The 15,426-nt window shown below is 43.5% G+C and overlaps 1 protein-coding gene across 6 annotated transcripts in view; it reads left to right on the forward strand.

Moving 5' to 3' along the window:
- The window catches only part of SDK1 (sidekick cell adhesion molecule 1), a 384,435-nt gene that overhangs the window by 328,265 nt on the left and 40,744 nt on the right, over nt 1-15,426 (forward strand). For 5 of the 6 annotated variants that reach the window (XM_079320405.1, XM_079320404.1, XM_079320403.1 and 2 more), the window contains 3 exons: nt 3,551-3,686; nt 5,574-5,633; nt 7,648-7,749. In XM_079320405.1, coding sequence (XP_079176531.1) covers nt 3,551-3,686; nt 5,574-5,633; nt 7,648-7,749 — 298 coding nt within the window. The remainder of the gene's footprint in view (nt 1-3,550; nt 3,687-5,573; nt 5,634-7,647; nt 7,750-15,426) is intronic. The other variant, XM_079320407.1, reaches the window with a different exon arrangement.

The raw sequence follows: 15,426 nt of genomic DNA on the forward strand, positions 1-15,426 counted from the left end.
TCTGCCTGGCTGTGCTGCTGGGTGCCTGGCCCCAGCTCACACAGGATAATCCTGAGCAGCAGCATTGCTTACAGCTTGTTGAGCAAATAGGAGACATGTCGAGCAGTTTTACCAAAGGAATTATGGAGAGATGCAAATCTACCTCCCCACCTACAAGAGCCCCCAGCAAAGGGGGAAAAAGAACAGAAAGAGAGGACAGAGAGGCTGTGAGGCACGATGGACCACAGAAATAAACATTCCCCCAGCTGACTGATTACTGGTGTGTAGTTAATGTGAAATAGGTGGTTGTTTAGGTAATTGGATGCTTTTCATTTCATGAAAGTGAGATGGGGTTGTTGTGCCAGAGCCATCTCAAGGGAGTTGTGGGCGATTATATGTCATTACCACATGTATATTAATAGGTCCTGGTAATTCAACCGTACTATATTTTTCAAATAAACAAAAATCTTCAAGTCCCACAATAGCCTCCAGTTAAGAGGAAGTTTCACAGCAGTGTCTAAGAAATAATATAAACTGAAAACAGCAGTCAAGCTAAATGGGAGAGTGGATTTCCAAGCAGAGCTAAATTTTTAACTTTGAGCTGTGTTAATAATTCACAAAACAAACTCTCCGTGCACTATCTGGGCTTTCAGCTGCTTGGTCCAATCAGTCCATTATTTTTAAATTTAAAGGAGGAAGAAAATAAGTAATTTTCAGTGAGGTCTGTTGTATCAATAATGCAGAGTTATTTCAAATGTTCTGGAGAATGTTACACTTAACATCAGGATCATGTACTGTTCTGCTTCTACCTTAGAGATAACAATTATTCAAACTTACATTCAGTCTTTATTTATTTATTTCTCTTTAAACAGCTCAAAAGTGTTTCTCTTCCTTCTGTACAACCTTATGGGCTGCCACTCATAACCATTTTACCTATTTCAGCAGATCCCCCAGGACTTTCTCCAAAATCCTAAATAATCCATTACATCAAAAGCAGAGTTTTGTCCCCTGAAGACAGACAGGAAGGGGAAGACCTGACCTTTTAGCAGAGTACCCTTTCCAGGAAAGAGTCATCATTTCTGTGGCTAAAAGAGAGAAAGTTTGCAAACTATTTATTTGCTGAGCTTTCCTGTCCTAAATCTCAAGGATGGAAAAAATGGAGAATCACATGATAGCATAAGAAAACAATGCTTGCTCTCCTAAGATCAATGTTGGGCCACAAGGAGAAATTAATCCTTACCTGTTAGGCAATTACATGGCAGAGCAGGGAGTCATAGTCTCCTCCTCAGTTTCCTTTTAGAGTTCTGCAGGATCATCCACTTCAACTTGTTTTTTCCCCCCCTCCCTAAATTTTAAAAAATTTTATTAGTAATTAAAATAGGAAAAGTCATAGGTAGGCTGTGCTGTGAAGCTGTTCTCTGCAGGGGCACCATCAGGGCTAAAGTAACTTCAGTGTAATACAGAAAACAGAAAGTCATAAGATTGTAAAAGAAAAAAAGAAAATATCAGGAGAGAAGAACTCATCTTCTTGCCACAGGAGAGTGTTTCAGCTGGTCCATGAGCAGTAATGACATGGGGCAGCCCTGGAGAAACCTGGCACTTTTTTTGGTCTATTTTCTTAGTCCCTTGGACAAGGGGCTCTCAGCCTGAGACCAGGAAAGGTTGTTGTACCAGAGCTTGATTTATTTACCTTGTAAAATGCAGTCGTAGAGGGAATATGATTGCCCTTTCTAAAATACATCACAGGAGTAAACAGCCCACAGGGAGAAGAACAATTTAACCCAAAAGGCAATGTTAGCACAGGAACAAATGGTTAGAAACTGGCTATGAATTATTTAGATTAGAAATTAAATGAAGGTTTCTAACAGCCCGAGTGGTGAGGCTGGGAACAGCTTCCCAACAGGAATATGGGAAGCTGAGGAATCAGCTCCATTTCTGGTGGAGGTTGTTCTGTCTGTGAAAGAAGCTTTCAGCAGGTGGGGTTCTGCACTGGGGAGGTGCCAGCCCTGATGGTCCTTGTCACAATCTGCATCCACAGCATCGTTCTCTGCTGCAGGTGCCAAATAACAGTGAAAGGTGCTCAGGGCTCTGCCAGAGTGTGGAGCACGATGGTGAGCACAAAACAATGATGAATGACAGATCTCCAACCAGGCAGAGCAAGTGAAATCTTGGGAGGGTTTGGGTTGCTTTCAGGAGGCTCTGTTCAGGACAGCTGCAAAAGAAGGCAGCTTCTTGCTGGAGCAGGTTCTGCTCCTTTTCCTGGTGGCTGTGTACTTGCTTTATACTCTGGTTCATGTAATTTTCTTTCTTGGTTTCCATAAAATGCAGTCTTTCTACTTAGTCCCTTCAGCTCTCACCCAAAGCAAGGTCCTTGGCACTAGCAGGACAGTTCCTCTCCCTCCTCTTGCCATTGTAATGGAGTAATGGAAAATTCATGTCATTTCTGGAAGCAGAATGCCAGGTTATTACAAAGATCTTCCTCCTTTCTATCAAAATGTCCTTACTTTCTTCATTAAAATTACAAGGGGTATTGCTTTCTATTGTGACAGTGTTTCACACCAGCAGTTAATTTTTACACAAAGCTTTTCCTTAGTAAAGTTCTCAGGGCTGGTAGGGATCTTTCTGGATTAAAGGTAAGATCATCATTTAAATCCTTTTCATTTATACTTTCAGCCCCTTAAATTTCAGTTAAAGAATCTTTCAAAGATAAATGGCTCAAGGCATCTCTTCTCTGCAGTTCTTAGCCTGCATTACACTCAGGAAAGTAATTTTTTTCCAAACATGAGGAATCCCTTTGCTTGTCTATACTTAAACAAGCCACCCAGACACAAATCTCCTTTTCAGTGTGCCAGCTGTGTATCTGTAGCTGTAGGAGGATGTGAGGGGCTGTGGGAGAAGCCTTGCTGAGGTGTTTTGTCTTTGAGCATCTCCCAACATGATTAAGAAAGAAAAAACTCATTTTTGAGCCATCCCATGGCTGTATGTGCCAAACTGCTCTGAGCTGTTATGGAGGAGCCCTTGGTTTTCCTCTGTGCCCACACCAGAGCCCATCACACTGTAACTTCTCTCTAAATGCCTGTATGAGGCTGTTATTAGACTTATTTTTTTCTTCCTAATCAAAGCCAGAACAATTTTTATTATTCCTTTTTATTTTCCTTTTTATTTGCTCATCAGTCTTTCAGTAAAATAATGCCAAATGAAGACTGTCCTGTGATCAGTCCCCAAGGAAAAGAAATAAATTCTGTCTGTGACAAAATAATTTATTTCCTTTTAGAAGCAGTGAAACACTCTCTGGTTGTTCCAGTGTTGGTGGAAGGAAACCTGTATTTCCAGGGAGTGCTTATTTATACTTTTCATCGAGCTTGGTTAATTGTGTGGGTTTTTCAGTCAAGAGCCTTTTGCAATGGGCACAGCTGAGCAAAATCCTCAAAGCTGCCTTTAACTTGTGCTTTCAAACCTCCAACCCTGTGCATTATTAGTGTCTGTTTTCACTGAGCACAGACACACTGCCCCTGGTGAGGGGTGTCTGTTGCCATGCCCATCCTCAGTGTTCCTGGTGGATGTTTTGCAGCCCCCCAAAGTGGAGAGTGTGAACGGGCTCCTGCTGGGATACCGCATCTACTACCGCGAGCTGGACCACGACCCCGCGCCCGGGACGGAATCCAGGAGCATCCCGAGCCCCTCGGCCCTCAGAGCAGAGCTCACACGTAAGCCTGTGCTTTGCACCCTAAATATCCCACAGTTACTGCCATTACACAGTAATCTGCTGTTGCACCAGGCACTGCACCCCTTCTTGTCCTGTAGAAATAAAATGTAAGTGTTAGAGTGCTGGGAATAATTCAGGTTTTACACAATCAGCCTGAAGATGCTGGAAAAAATGCAAGTGATTCGGTGTGATCAGCATTGTAATGGTCTGTGCTGATCTCTGACAGCATACTGGAAATGATGGTCTGTCCCCCATGTGCCTTCTGATTTCCTGCTTCCCACTACCTCCACTTCATAATTACCCTGGTACACTTTGTTGTTCAGCCTTCAAATGAGAGACACTTCATTTTCCTCAGCTGGAAACTTTTCCCTTTCTTGCTGTTATTTTTCAATAGTTTTTATAATTGACATTTTGTTTTTCTTTTTACAGTATGAGGAAAACAGCTGAGGAGAATTTTTAAATAGAATTTTTATAATTTCAAAGTGCTTGTCCATATTTTAGAAGAAAATAGCAAAGATGAACAAGAATTTTTAGGTGCCTGCTTACCACATTAGTCACTGGGATTTATGGCTCATATGGAAAGAAGGTGAAGAGGAAGAAGAATAATAGAAAAAAAAATGAAAAGGCTTTTTAGATAAACGCTAGAAAGGAAATCAGAGGGAAGAATAGGCAGAATAAGATGATGTGAGGCAGACATGTGAACACTCAGTAGCTGGAGAAATAAGGTCCTGCAATGAGATGTGCTCGTGGAGGGACCAGCTTTTGTCCTCTTTTATGTCAATGGGATATTCAGAATAAGATAATACTCCAAGAGCAGCAGAATAGGGTTCAGTGAGACTATTTTAATATCTCACATCATCTGCCATGCTTTCCTGAAGCCATAGAAGTGATTTCTACAAAAGCAAGGGCGAATTTTAATGAGGGTGTGGACAAGTGGGTGCTTTAAAAACAAAGTAAGCACCTAACTCTGACCTCACTTACATGGTCAGAGCTAATGAGACTTCTCAGACTGAGCAGCCTGAACCAGGACAGAGGTGTAAAGCTCTTGTAGGTGTAGGAATGCAGAAGGGTTTTTCTCAGACACAAACTGAATGACGGTGTACATTATGAAATAATGAATTTGGATGCTCTCACAAGACAGGGAGCCTGTGAAACCAGCCAGTTTTGTCTTTTCCCCCTTCTCTTCTGGCCCTGCAGCAATGTTCCTAATCACTGTAGAGGAGAAAAAACGAGCTGTACCTCTCCAGGGAGTCAAGAGATAGAGAGAGCAAGGGGTGGAGACAAATGTATTTTAAAACAAATTTCCTTCTTTCTCCTCATAATTCTCACCTTAGAACACCTCTGTTCCTCACTGACCCACAGTTTTGCACAGCTTAGCATATTATTACAATTCACTCACAGCAGGAATATTGAATTCTTTAAGTGAAACTGTGGGAAATCAAATTCACACTTAAAGAAACAGGTCCTGCCCTGATGTAAGTGTTCACTTTGTGGTCCACATTCCAGCTCAGTACTCTGCAGCTCTTCAGGTTTTGAATTTTGCATCTCGAGAAATCAGGATGTAATGTACCACTGAGAGCTTTCGCCCCTAGAAATCATTTCAATTTTACTCATTTGTTCTATTTAATCTAAAAGCCAGAACATCTTTGTGTTGTGTATTTGTGAGTTCCTCTGTTTGAGGAGGAAATGAAACAGCCCCATGTGGGCGAGATGCTCTCGATGTGTTACGAGAGAGCGATGTGATTTTATTGCCCTTCAAGGTATATTCCTAAAGCTTAAACTGTGTATGGGTGTGCTGCCTCATTTGCCTCTGTCTCTGCTGTACATCATTTGCAATAACTATTTCCTTGCACTGTAACAAGCTTTCTGCTTTGCTTACCCTGAATAGCCCAAGGCAGCTTCAAGACAGTGAACAGCAGCTCTGCATTAACGACGTATGAATTAACACGTAAGTGCACATTGCCTTCAGTTGAGACTCTTTGTAATGGTTCAAAATATACCACGGGCAAACTCCTGTGGCTCTCCTCCATGGATCCAGCAGAAATCAACACAGATTAATGACTCTGGCCTTCTCCAGTTTTTTTTTCTTTAAGACTTTGCTTCCCCTACGCCCAGAGACATTGATGATGCAAGTAGGTAGCTGTTTTAAAAACGTGGCTGCTGGGAAGGTAAAACATTACTGACTGTAACAACCCAGTATTGCTGATGCTAAATGAATTTTGATTCACTTGCTACATGTTTTGCAGTCCATCTGAGTTTAGCTGTATCACATCATTAGTCCTATGATTCAAGCATTGTGATGCTCGGGCATTCCATGGAGTACAAGGCCAATTTAGAAAGGGCCCAATGAATTTATGTGCATCTCCAGAGGTGTTTTCAATTGGAAATGAATAAAATAACATTCGACAGAGTTAAAAGGCAAGTTGCTTTGTGGTGATGATGGTTCACTAGATAGGTTTTGCCCAAGGCTTTTGAGTCACAGATTGTGATGGGCTAAAAAAAAAAAAGAAAAAAAGAAGCCTGATCCCCACTGAAAGTTGCATGCATGAACTCTTGTGTTCCATTTTCTTCCACATCCAGTTAACACTAAAATCTCCCTTGTGATTTCCCATGGTAGAAAATAAAGTTTCCCTGTGCAAGCTGCCCAGTACCATACATATGTATATTACTATCATTTGTTTATGAACTCAGCACTGTTATTTCTGATTTCCTCATTCCATCTTTTGCAGTCCATGCAAATTTAGTGATATCACATTAAAAAAAATTGGGGCTATATTAGATATAATTTACAGTATGCCTGAGATGGGGAATGATGCTGAACTCGCAGTCAAATATTGGAGCACAACATTTATAAGCAGTTCTGTGACATTGAAATTAGACAAACTTTCCTAATTAGGCTTTTTGAACCTCACCAAACCAATGGCATACTGTCAATCCCCAAGTTAAGGGGATTCTGATTCATAGATAGCAGGAAAAATTATTGGCAAAAGGAGAAATTTGGACCTCTGGCCATGCATGTCTTAATTCAATGCTCATTTAAATAGGGCAATTTATGTTATTGATTGCTCTCTTACTCTAATTTCCCTGTTAAATATTGTAGATGATAAATATATCTGTTGGGATTGATTCTTTCATCCTGAAAATTCAAAATCTGAAACTGCTCAGGCGCTGCCTCCCCTAATGACGTTGATGTGATTCCACTCCACCCTTGTTGCATCTGTTAATTACCCACAAACAATTGGGTTTTTAGATTTTTTCACGCTTCTCTCACTCTCCCACCTCATCTGTCAGAGTAGTTTCTCTGTGTCAGCAAAGAAATTTGTTGCCTGTTGGCCAAATGGAGTCCAACATTCCAATTCTCCTTTCTCACTGTGGTTGATGGTCAGGCTGTGGTCACATTGGAGAAGAAGATCCTGTGTTGTACCTGGGATGGGACTCCAGATCCCCCCTGCAGCTCTCCCTCTGCACCTGCTTCAGCTGTTCTAGAGCAGTGCAGCTGCCAAAATCCCCCTGAAATGAGCATTCCAGGGATTAGGCAAAGGCTAGGCAAGTTCTTTCCTCCCAGTGCAGATCAAAATGAGACCTTATACTGACATTCAAAGCCAAATCCTGCCATTTTCAGTATTTAAGGATGACCTAGAGATGTTCCTCTAGTTAGTTATCCTTAAGAAATGGGTGTATTCCAAGAAAAATCATTATTCCTCTTAATGTAGCAGCACTGTGAGGAAACACTGGAAAATCCTGCCATTTCATCACAAATATCTTTCAAAATGATGCAAATACTGTCATGATATGTGAATTCAGAGAGGCTTGAAGTAGACATTGCACTATTGGACTGTTCTATTGCCACATTTTCTGAGGGACAAGTCTGGAGATAAAGAGGTGTTGGAGTCTAAAAGATAGCTGTAATACAGTAGAAATCATAATATATAATATTAATATGCATTATTTTACTTTTTCAGAATTGAAGAAATACAAGAGATATGAAATACTGATGACAGCATATAATATCATTGGTGAGAGCCCTACCAGCACACCTGTGGAAGTGTTTGTGGGTGAAGCAGGTAGGTGAAAAGAAAATGAGTTGATTTCTTTCTCTTGTCTTAAGTACCCACATGTTATAGTATTCTCCAGATAATGTTCAATGATTGTCCAGGAAAGGGATTATTTCAGTCATTATTGCTGACAGCTTTTTGTTGCCTGCTGTCCTGGAATAGGCACTGGCAGTTTCTTGCCATTGGAAAACCAGTTGGTCTGCAGGAAGGAGGGGAGAAAGGGCATTTTGAAAGAAAAAAGAGAAAATATTTTTGGAGTTGCAGGAGGATGACTGTTCATACCAAATTAGCTTGAGGGAAAAAATCTGACTCAAGTTAAAGAAGTGAAAAGTGGAGCACAGGAAAGCCACGAGGGAAAAGAAACAAAACTACAAAACAAGGGAGACATGGAAAGCTGTTTCTTTTATTTTATAACCCTCTGTGTAGAGACATTGCCTGGCCCCACACCTGGCTGTATTTTTGTGCTCTTGAAGTCAGGAGATGGTGTCTGGTTTGATGCTGGTGTTGGAGCAGGGTTGAGTGCTCCCAGGAAGGTGCAGATTTCTCACTACATCCAGCCCTGCTCAGTGGCACTGCTCAAGCCTTTGCTTACTCTGGATCTGCTGCCTGAGGTGTTTTTGATCCCTTAAAATCCCCCCACTGGAAGGCTGGAGGTGGAAATCAGGACAGAAGCATTGAGCAGATGCTTCTGTGAATGCCTTGAGACATGGGTGGTTGTCAGATAAACCCTGGCCAGCCTGTCCCCTCTGAAACTCCAGCTGGGAAGGGCAGCACTGGAATAGCTGATGCCCTCCTGCAGTTTATGGTGATCCCAGCTGGAGAGAGGCTGCCTGGAATCCTCCTTAGCTCTGCTCTCAGTTTCTGCAGCAGCAGCAGCAGCAGCAGTGTTTGAAGCTCAGAACAAGGGGAGGCAGCTCCACCCTCCCACTGCTTGGCCCAGCAATGGGGCTGGTTGCACTTTGTTCCTCTGTCTGGGGCTGTGGGATGGAGGAGATAGCAAAGCCAGCACCAGTTCATTTCATTATTACTCATTAAACATTCTATTGCTCAAAACTAAGCAAAGCACATTTTTTTAAGAACTCTACTGCGCATTTTTTTAAACTCTGCTTAACCTTTTCATTTCAAATATGGTGCAACATTCACCATCTTTCTTTGAAAACATCATAAATTAATCAGAGCAGTGTCATCCTGGAGAGACAGCTGGCAATATTTACATTTTTTTCTAGTTTGCTGCTGCTCCAACTTACTTCTAAAACTGCAGCAAAGAAAGTCCCAGGTGGAGCCAACTGTATCTGGCTTCAAAATACATTTTTGTTTCAGTATCTCCCTGCTGCAAATGGAGCCAGCACAAGCACTTATACACATGTACACAGCATGGGAAATCAGCTGGGGAAAACAAGGAAATGCTGTTATATTGTATTTTAATCCCACAGTCCAGATCTTCCTATCATAACTCAGGGAACAGGGCAATGGGAGGAGACAGACTTGAGAGGACACTGAGATAATTACAGGACCCCTGGGTGTCTGAAGGAAGAATTTCTGCTAGAATTAGATGAGCCTTAAGATCCTTTCCAGCTCAAACCATTCCATGATTCTGTGATATCCAGGAGGTCTCCTTTCCCAGGCAGGACTGGTATGTCTGAAGCTGTAGTGTGTGACTTGGCTGTTGTTTTAGAGTTCCTGGATTTACCTCTGGAAAGGAACCATCCAGGTTCACACAGCAGACATGATGAATGTAGGATCTTCCTGCCGATTTTCACTCTTGTTGTGTGAAGTTATTACACTTTGTTATATAACTGCCTCTTCCACCTCCAGAACTGGCTGTGATTTATACTGTGAGTAAAGTGATTGGAGATGGTATTGCAATTTAAGTTTTAAATTGATTTGTGACACCTTTGAGTTAAAGTGTGCTGTGGAAATACAAGGTTTTTGCTGTTATTGTTTGCTGAATGTTCTTACCCACGGTAAAGGCAGTTAAGCAGCAAGCTGGGAAAAAAATGGGTCTTCTCAGCTCCAGCAATGGGGCATCCAGGTTAAAAAAGAAAAGCTTCCCAATAAACAGAGGCCCAGCACTGGGCACAAAGTGAGTGAGGGTAGCCAGTCCCTGGGCTGAAGCTCTCAGGTATCTCTTGTCTCAGTGCTGTTAAACGAGGCCTCGTTCTGCCCTAAGCATTGCAGTAATTCTGGGAGAGGGGAGAACATTCCTCTCTGGCTCATAAAATGGGTTATACAGCCTTTGTGCCTTTGGGAAAATGTGCTGGGCTGAGGCCAGCTCAGTCCAAATACCCATTTCTGTTGGGTGCTCTCTTGCTGATGGTTGTGCTGTTCAGCTTCTGCAGACTGATGCAGAAGGAGGAGTGTTTGTGCTTCCTTCCTTCCCTCTTATGCTCTCTCCTGTTAGATTTGAAAATTTTCCTATGAACATTCCTGGATTTTTACAGTCAAACTTCCAGTAAGTAATGGAAGCTGAAAAGCTTGGGGGAAAAAAGCCACTAAAACCAACCTTCTTCAAGTTTTTCCAATTAAATGAGCAAAATAGACCCAAATGGGGAGTTTCTCTTCAGCCCTGGAGTGCTCTTGAGCTGTGCTCCAGCCAACTGCCCCCTTGGGCAGCCTGAGCAGGTCTTCTCTGCCTCTGACTGATGGGCAGCTGGAAATTCTGGGAAAGAACAATGAGCCAGACATGAGTAACAGGCCTCTGTAGCTCAGCTTGCCTGGTGAACAGCAGAACTGGATGCCAGTGGTTTGGATCTTTTGGGGTTTTTTGGTGGTGGGTTTTTAATTTTATTCTACAGGTGGAGGAAATGCTTTTCATTTTTCGAGTAGCTCATAAGATTAAAGGCTTCATTTTGAGTTCTGCCTGGATGTTGGCAAAACTCACTGATGTGGAGAGCAGTTCTTCCCCAAGATGGGAGAGTGGGCTGGGAGTCCTTGAGCTCAGCACAGCTGGGAAGGATGTGCTGCCTGCTCAGCCTGAGCAGAGCCCGTGTCCTTCCCCCACCTGCCTCCAGCATCTGCATCCCTCTCCTCCAAGGCCCAGAAGATCCTCTAATGCTGCCTTTTTAGAGCTGGCTGCAGCTCTGCCCTGCTCATTAGAGAACCATGTGCATCTCCTGACAAATGACAGAAAAATTGAAAGCCACCACTTGCAGAAATTAGGAAGGGAGTCGCAGCCCCGCTGGCAAGCCCCCTTTTTGCCTTGTTAATTCATTTAACAGTTCAGCTGTCAGGGATGCTGCCTTTGATTGGGGAGGCAGTGAGTGTTCAGTGAGAGGCTGGGTACTGATATTCATCCCAGCCCGAAACACAGCTGCTACCAGAGGTGCTGTTCTGCTCCACTGAAATGAGGACTCTGCTAGAGCAGCCACTATATCACAAGCATTATTCTACCAGGTTGCTGTCACTACCTGATTGTGTGGGGGGCTCTGGAGTTCGGGAGACTCCACTACCTGCATTTTAATTAAACTGAAATCACAGGTTTGGGCCAGACGTGCTTCACCTAATTTGGGAAGGTGAATAAAGTAAAATGTGGCAATACAAATCCTGTGCTAACGAGCCTGCAGCCTTCAGTGCTTCTCCCATATACTGCAAAGCTGTTTTGGATGAAAAGTAATGGAATTCATCATTTCTTCCAGCAGCTGTTGCTGGAGTAGAGTGAGTGTGTGCAGAGAGAAGTGGCAGAAGGGGTGAAGTGCTCTAAGAGACATCAGCCTTTAAACAGGTTGTAAATCCATTTGTGTGAAGAGGGGAGTGATGTGTGTCATTATAACTGATGGTGACACTGGTGACCTTCAGAATTCACAAGAACTGATGAGGCTGGGTTGTTGTTGTTGTTCCTTTTAATGATGATCTCTGAGAGTTGGTTCTGTAATGGGAAAGGCAAGGAGTAAAAAGAGCTGGGAGACAAATCCCTTTGTTTAGAAGTCCTCCACTGAAATGCCACTTTGGTTGTACCATCATCTTTCAGAGAATGTTACCTGGCCCTCTCATTTTCTTCCAAGTGGAACTGTAGCTTGGAAAATAACAGGAATGAGACAATGATGATGCTTCTTACCTCTGTCTTCAAAAGCTGAATCTGCCTCTTAGTGCAAAGCTAGCAGACACCAAACCAAATTTCTTCCTGTTATGTGCAATTATTTTCATCTGCCCTCCTGCCTGCAGCTTCACAGGTTCTCCTGGACTTCACAAACTTTATTTTATTCACTGTAGCTGACACAGGGAGAGAAGATCTGCTCTGCCAGTAATGTCAGGGGAAACACTTGGAACTGCCTGGCCATCTCCAGCATTCTGCAGGCCAGAAACAGAAACCACCTGCAAAGGTCCAAGACTAAAAATAGTAAAACAGGTTTAGGACAGAAAAGGCTACACTGAGAGAGTGAGCCATGATAAGGACAAAGAAACCCTGTAAGGAAGCAAAGACTTGACTCCAAGTACTTGGCTTCCCTTTAGAATCTGCTTCCAGCACAGAGCTCTTGTCCTTTCTTACCTGGTTATCTGTGCTGGGGCAACATCCCTTTGTGCTGAAGGCAGGGAAGGTTGGCAGGACGAGGCTCCTTTGCCCTTGGGTGCTTTAATCTCTTCCTTCAGGCCTTGTTAATTTATGTGTGTGCTCCAGATTCTCCCCGTGGCGCCACCTCAGTCCCTTTCTGGAGAAGGGGGACCCTCAGCACTGCCTGGGCCCCCTTTCTCTAACAGCACAGCAGCTTTGTCTCCTCCCTTGCCCAAAGAGCAGAGGAGATGCTGTGTGGAGTCCCCTGTGCCTCCTTGGTAGCAGCCTGTGAGAGGAATGACAACATTCCAGCGGATCCGAGCTGGCAGCGAGCATCCTGCATCCCCGTGGCTGTTCTCTCCTATCTGAGTGGGACACGGGCTGGCTGTGCCTCTGCTGATAGAGCACATTGCTGCTGGCACAGCTGCCAGAGCTGGGTGGGCAGTGCCATCCCAGATGCCACTGGAGAAGGGAACAGAAGGATTATCATGGCTATTTCACATTGCAGTAGTGGAAAACCTGTCAGCCTAGGGGACAGTATCTTCCCTCGATAAACAAAAGGGGGTGAAGGGAAGCTGTTGGGAAATAGGATGGTAAATGAATTATTGGTTTCACCTGCTCAAACTTTAAACAAAGGGCAACTTTGGCACTTGAAAAGCACCAAGCCTTTGAAATCATAGGGTATTTGCCTTTTAATTGCTAACCTCTGGACATCAGTAAAAGGCTACTTTTTGGGGATGGCAGGGTGTTTGAAACTGGTTCCCTCCCTTTTAAATTTAAAGAACCTGCAGAGCTCTTCCGATGTGATGCTCTGCTCTGGATGAGCTTTACCCTGTCATTCTGGGAATGCCTTGCTCCAGGAGTGACACTGGGTTACCATCCTGTCCCACTGTCTTTCTCTCCAAGGAAGGAGAAAGTCTCCTCTCATCTTAGAGATAAACATGCAAAGCATGTTCTCCAACAGTGTGCCAAAAGACAGAGTAAAGTCAGAGCAGAGCAAGAAAGGCAAACTGTTGGAAGATGGAAAAAAAGAAGTGCTGAGACATTTCCTGTTAGAATTGGGCAAGTAACCTCTTTCCAGTTTCTCTTGGAAACCAATACCCCTGTATCCCAAGAGCATCCCATTTCTGAGAACAGGACTGGCCACTGGGCACATCCCATCAGTGTTTCTTGGTGGATTTTAAACTTCTCTAAATTCACTCTGTATAGAGGCTCCACTAAGGGGTTGTCTGCAGCAAGTCCAATTTGGATTTGTTGTTCCCCTCAATGCAGCTCCACAGGAGGTAACAGGAGTGTTGATAGCACTTGGCTGTGGGATCTAATCTTGCAGGGCTATGGCAGGACAGTAAAAAATAACAAACTAAAGTGTGCCCACATTAGAGCATTAGTCACTGCTTATATGCTGCTGGTTTTGCTACAATGCTGGGGAGTTATGGAAATTAATTTCCTATATAAGCCTTGGCTCCTTTTCCTACTCAAACTGGCTATTTTTTAAGGGTAATTTTATATTCTTAATCTGTTTACAGATGATGTGAAGGTTTGCTAATTAGACTTCCAGATTTGGTAGCTCAGCTCAGTAGCTGCTCTTACAATGGCAAGACAGAAAGTAACCGTGCCAGTGTAAGTCTGTGGAAGAAGTGTCCTTAATGTCAACATGTCAAAAAGACATCCCTGCAGCTCTCAGGAGACTGAAATCTAATGTCAAGGCAGAAGGAAGCAAAGTCTGGGAGTCGTAGTGCTGTCAAAGCAAGTTACTCTACCATATAGGAGAAGGAATTTTAAGCGGATGCACTGGAAAGCAATGTCCAGATTGAGACATAGATTTGATGGGCTTATTTGACATCTTTAATTCTCCATTGACAGTCCAGAAGCTCCCTAAAATGATTTGCAATGTTTTCGTGCTGCAAGTAAAAGCCGAACGCGCGCCTCATTAACAGCTCATTAAGTTGTTAATATTGGTCATCAGCAGCCTTTGGTACAGCACAATGCTTTATGCGGTGCGGCAGCTCCTGCTTAGCTCGTCTCTAATTGCCCCTTTTTATCACGTCTCAATGTAGGAAAGATGCTTCTGTCCTAGCAGAAATACCCGCGGGTTTTGATGCGCTGCTCGGGCTGGTCCCTGGCTGGGATCTGCAGGCAGCGTTTTGCTCTGATGATGAACTCACAGCCCCAACCATGGGATGCTGATTTTTTGGTACCCGAGACGGGCAGGCTCCCGTGCCCAAATTCATCACGAGGGCTTGTGGCTCTGTGCTGCAGTTGGTGGGAGGGGAAGGACAAACGAGCTGCTGTGCTGCAGTGTTCCATGGGCTGTGAAAAGAGAGCAGGGACATCCCTGCACAGAGCAGAGGGAGAAACCTGATCGTGTATGCAAAGCTTTACTGAGCTAACAGCGCAGGTACTCCATTAAAAGCAGAGGAATTAACCTTCCTTTCAAAAAACATGAGCAATCAGTAGTAAAGTCAAATGAACCAGAAACTGCCCTGGTAAAGAGGTGGGGAAGCCCCTGGCTGATAACTCTTATTCCAGCAGACACAGGCTGGAGTTGGAGTGCTTTTGACTAAACGCTTATATTTGCAGCCAAATTCCTATTTTGCCTAATTGTGCAGTCCTGCTCTGCTTGTTTGCAGTCATCCTGGGATATGTGAGCAAAATTTGTGCTGTAAGTATTTTCATATGGGTCTCAACTCCTGTGGCTTTGCCTCCTCTGTACAGCTTTGCTGTGAAGCCAGCTGTGGAGAAACACAGTTGGTTTTCTTCTCTGAACATCTGTTTGCTGTATCCATTGTCAATCACAGAACTGGAGGCTTTTCAGGTTGCCTGTTGTAGACTGAAAACAACAACAACAAAAAAAGTTACCACTTTTGCTATAGAAAGTATGAATTAGCAATAGTCTAAAATGTCTTGGCCACAGCAGTCCAGTCACTGAGATAGTATGAGAGTGTAAAACCACAGCAATCTTCTCAGGGATGAAAAATAAAGAAAGAAAGAGAAAAGTCATTGAGAGTCAAGAAAATTTAAATTTAATCTCTCTCACTCCCCAGGAGCACAAGAACAGTCTTCTGTGGGCTCCCTGGGGTTTCCTGACCATTGCAATCTGTAAATCCTAAATTAATCCCTCATGGGGGTCAGCTACCCACACTGGCATTAAAGCCACAGTGAAAGGTTATTCTGGGGGCAGATCTCACCTGTGCCCT

The sequence above is a fragment of the Erithacus rubecula genome (genome assembly GCF_903797595.1).
Source record: "Erithacus rubecula genome assembly, chromosome: 17".
Taxonomy (NCBI): domain Eukaryota; kingdom Metazoa; phylum Chordata; class Aves; order Passeriformes; family Muscicapidae; genus Erithacus; species Erithacus rubecula.